The sequence below is a fragment of the Charadrius vociferus genome, unplaced genomic scaffold (assembly GCF_000708025.1).
Source record: "Charadrius vociferus isolate BGI_N301 unplaced genomic scaffold, ASM70802v2 scaffold200, whole genome shotgun sequence".
NCBI lineage: Eukaryota > Metazoa > Chordata > Aves > Charadriiformes > Charadriidae > Charadrius > Charadrius vociferus.
Genome location: NW_009646515.1, coordinates 1,705,679 through 1,709,040, shown reverse-complemented (window position 1 = coordinate 1,709,040; position 3,362 = coordinate 1,705,679). Strand labels below are relative to the sequence as shown.

The 3,362-nt window shown below is 39.4% G+C and overlaps 1 protein-coding gene across 1 annotated transcript in view; it reads left to right on the top strand.

Annotated features, from left to right (window-relative positions):
* The first annotated feature begins 1,705 nt into the window (after nt 1-1,705).
* MAP3K15 (mitogen-activated protein kinase kinase kinase 15) overlaps nt 1,706-3,362 on the top strand; it is a 65,592-nt gene continuing 63,935 nt past the window's right edge. The window contains exon 1 of the mRNA XM_009884838.1: nt 1,706-1,828. Coding sequence (XP_009883140.1) covers nt 1,706-1,828 — 123 coding nt within the window. The remainder of the gene's footprint in view (nt 1,829-3,362) is intronic.

The window sequence follows — 3,362 nt, the reverse complement described above, 5'->3', positions numbered from 1 at the left end:
TTTACTTCTTCAAGCCCGCTTGGTTTGTGTGACCCTACAGTGTGCCGTATAGTAAGAATTTTGTCCATGCTGTAGAGAGCTGGCTAAACAGGAAGTGGAAAGGTCATAAGTAGATGGTGCAGGATTTGAGGTTCCACAGGAATAAGGGAATTTTCTCATGTTGCCGTGATGTTATGTTGAGTTTTGGGGTTTTTTTTGGGGGGGGGAGAGGTGTGTGTGTTTGGATTTTTGTGTTGTTTGTTTGTTTCACTGGGTTTTGGTTTGTGTTGTTTTTTTTTTCTTTTTTGTTGTTTTTTTTTTTCTTTTATCTGGAATGGTGATGTTTTGATCTTAAGGCAGGTCATTGTCTTTGGACTCAAAACGTTCCTTGTACTTCAACAGGGAGTCTGTTAGTAACCAGAGGGATTGGCTGACCCCAGTGTGGTGTGTTAGCATAGCCTGATGGAATTGTACAGGAGTGTATATTCATTGCAGGCTTTTCCAAGAACTTGCATACTAAGTATGGGGTATTGATTCTTGTGATGTGTAACCTCAGTGAAGCCCAAGTAAACTGGCCACTGTGTTTGGAGCTTATATATCAGATCTGCTTTTAGATATCTTGTTTACTAATAGCTCACCCTTCTCTGTCATTCCTCTTAGGTACAGACAGTCTGTTACCCCTTCGGAGATGTAGGATTTACTCCCCAGCTGCACTGAGTCTCTGGATTCTGTTTTGAACCTCAAACTCCCCTGTGGTTTTGATGCCAAGGCTCTAGTCTTATGAATACTTTGGATTTAAGTTCATCCGTCTATCCCATAGCGGTGAAGGCAGGTAGACATATAGATACAGACCTCTAAAAAGCTTTAAAACAAATTTTTCTTAGGTAGCATAGACAATATAAGGATTAAGGAGAAGAAAATCAGTGTTGAGTGAGTTACTTCTCTCTGTACTGGCCTTCAGGCTTATATGAGAACCAAATGATGAACTCAGGATCTTTTGCCTGTATCTCAGCTGTTCTGTATAATATGGGATGTTTCTCTTTAACTCTCTGTATAGGTCATCTTCCACTGACATGAATTTTTTTTACTTCCATTTCTGATTGGACTGCTACCCAAGAACAGCGGAAGTCTTGCTCTGGCTGCTTGTGGTTGAATCCCCTCATTCCTGCACCACTCATCTTGAACATCTTGCCTGTAGCTTTTAAGAGTCAGCTTTCACAGTAATTTCTTTTTCTACTGTTTAGGAATTTCCTTTCCTCCAAACCTCAGCCTCTTAAGATAAACTTGGTCTCGCAGTTTCCCCTAATTTTCTGCTTCATTGTTGTTTCTAGATGTACCACCAGAAGGTTTGGAGCCTTCCATCCCTATTGGGCATTCAGACTGTCAGGCCTAGCTCAGAGAGCAAATACAGAACTGTTTCTTCACTCGAGGTGTTGCTGATGCAGTGATTTCAAAATCTCAAGCAGAATTCATAAATTCTGCCTCCCAGTTATTATAACACTGTGATAGTTTCCTGAGTTTGTTCTTTATATGAATAATAAAATTAACTTGTACCATGAGAAAATGATCCTTGTCTGAATATATTGATTTTGTCTTTCCAAGTATATGTGTGATTTTGGGATTTATTTTAAATCCCGTGTAAGAATAAAATTGGTTTTAAGATTATTTTTTTTTTTTTAGCACTGTTCCCCCTGCCTCTCTCATTTCAGATGTTGCAGTTGTGGACATGAGTGATATTTCCAAGCAACCATCACTGTTCTACCACCTTGGCGTACGTGAAAGCTTTGACATGGCTAATAATGTTATACTCTACCATGACACTGATGCTGACACTGCTCAGTCTCTCAAGGTAAGGTTCTCACTTCAAAATCTGCTTAATTTCAGAAATATCTTTAAATATTTGATCCTGCAAACGTTTGTGGTTTTCTGAAATTTTCATTGAATGTGATTTCCTGATAGCTACATAACAAAATCATGCTAAGAAAAAGAGCTGCTAGCAAAAATAGCAATGATTAGAATAGTATAAAAGCTTGTTTATAAGAGAAGATCCATAATATGGTACTGATTTTTGCTTCAGATGGTAAGACTTGGAAGTGAGAGTGCACATCTGGTTGTTTTCCTTCCTTTCCCTCTTTTATTTAGAGTATATGTGAAAAAAATGTTATGGCCTGTATAATGAGGACACTTGAACAAGGGCTGTATTGCAAGCTACTCCTGCTGTTGAAACACTTCTGTCAGATGAGGTTTGTATCTCCTAGGTGCTGAGTAGCTAAGACTACAGGAAACTCCTTTTTATTACTGTTTGAAGATTAAATAGAGATCCTCACCAAATCTTTTTATAGGCCTGCTGTTCATTTTTATAGTAGGATAATACACTTAAGTATTGCTGTTCTGGATGCAAGTCATATATTGTGGATGCAAGTCATATATTGTGAATCTTCTGTTTTTCTTAGTGCAGGTTCTCTTTGTTTTGGATCACATTCAGACTTTTATCCTCTGTATCATCACCTACTTCTGCTTTTAATATCATCCATTTTCTTGCTACCTTCACTGAGAGCAGTGTTGTTCATGCTTTCTGTTTTTTTCCTTATTTTGAGTTAATGCTCCTAACTACTTCATATTTTGCACACCACTGATATCCAAAAATCCTTTTTGGAATTCTCCAACTTCTCTTGATCCTATAAGAATATTAAATTTAATCTTAATTTTATGTGAGTCTCCTTCTCTTTCCCAGAAAAGCTCTGTTCTGTCATAGCTTCTCTTTCTTCTTTTCTATTCTCAATGTCATCAATTTTACTCTGATGTGTCTAGTATCCCATACTGCCTTTCTTCAGGTGGTGATCCTAATACATGTTCGCATTCTGTGTGACCTGGAGTCACAGGAACCCAGAGTTGGAGCCTCTTGCACTCTTTGCTCAAAGAGGTTATCCATGCGGATATGTGCTAAGGCATACTTGCATGCCCTCCATTCTTCTAGCTAATCTGAGTGGGCAGGCATACAACTTTTCATCCTGCATTGTTAATATAGCTGACTGCAAAGTGTCTTTCATTTTGACTTTTCATTAACACATTTTTACCGTTCTTTTATGCTGTCACTCAGATGTTCTGATACACTTGGTGCTCCCAAGGATGTGCCAAAGTTTGGGAAGCACAGGCTAGTGATCTTCTATTTGTCTGTGCCCAATGAGGACCTCTGTGGATCGCTTTGGTTGCTGCACTTTGTGCCATGCACGTACGCAAGCACCCGCTCCATAACGGAAGTGCTGGATGACCTCCAGGGTTACATCTATCCGTGGGTTAGATCATCAGGTTGTTTGGTGCCAGAACTTGCAAGTGTTTGCATTGTCAGTTCTGGGATTCCCCGCCTCCACCCCCCCCCACCC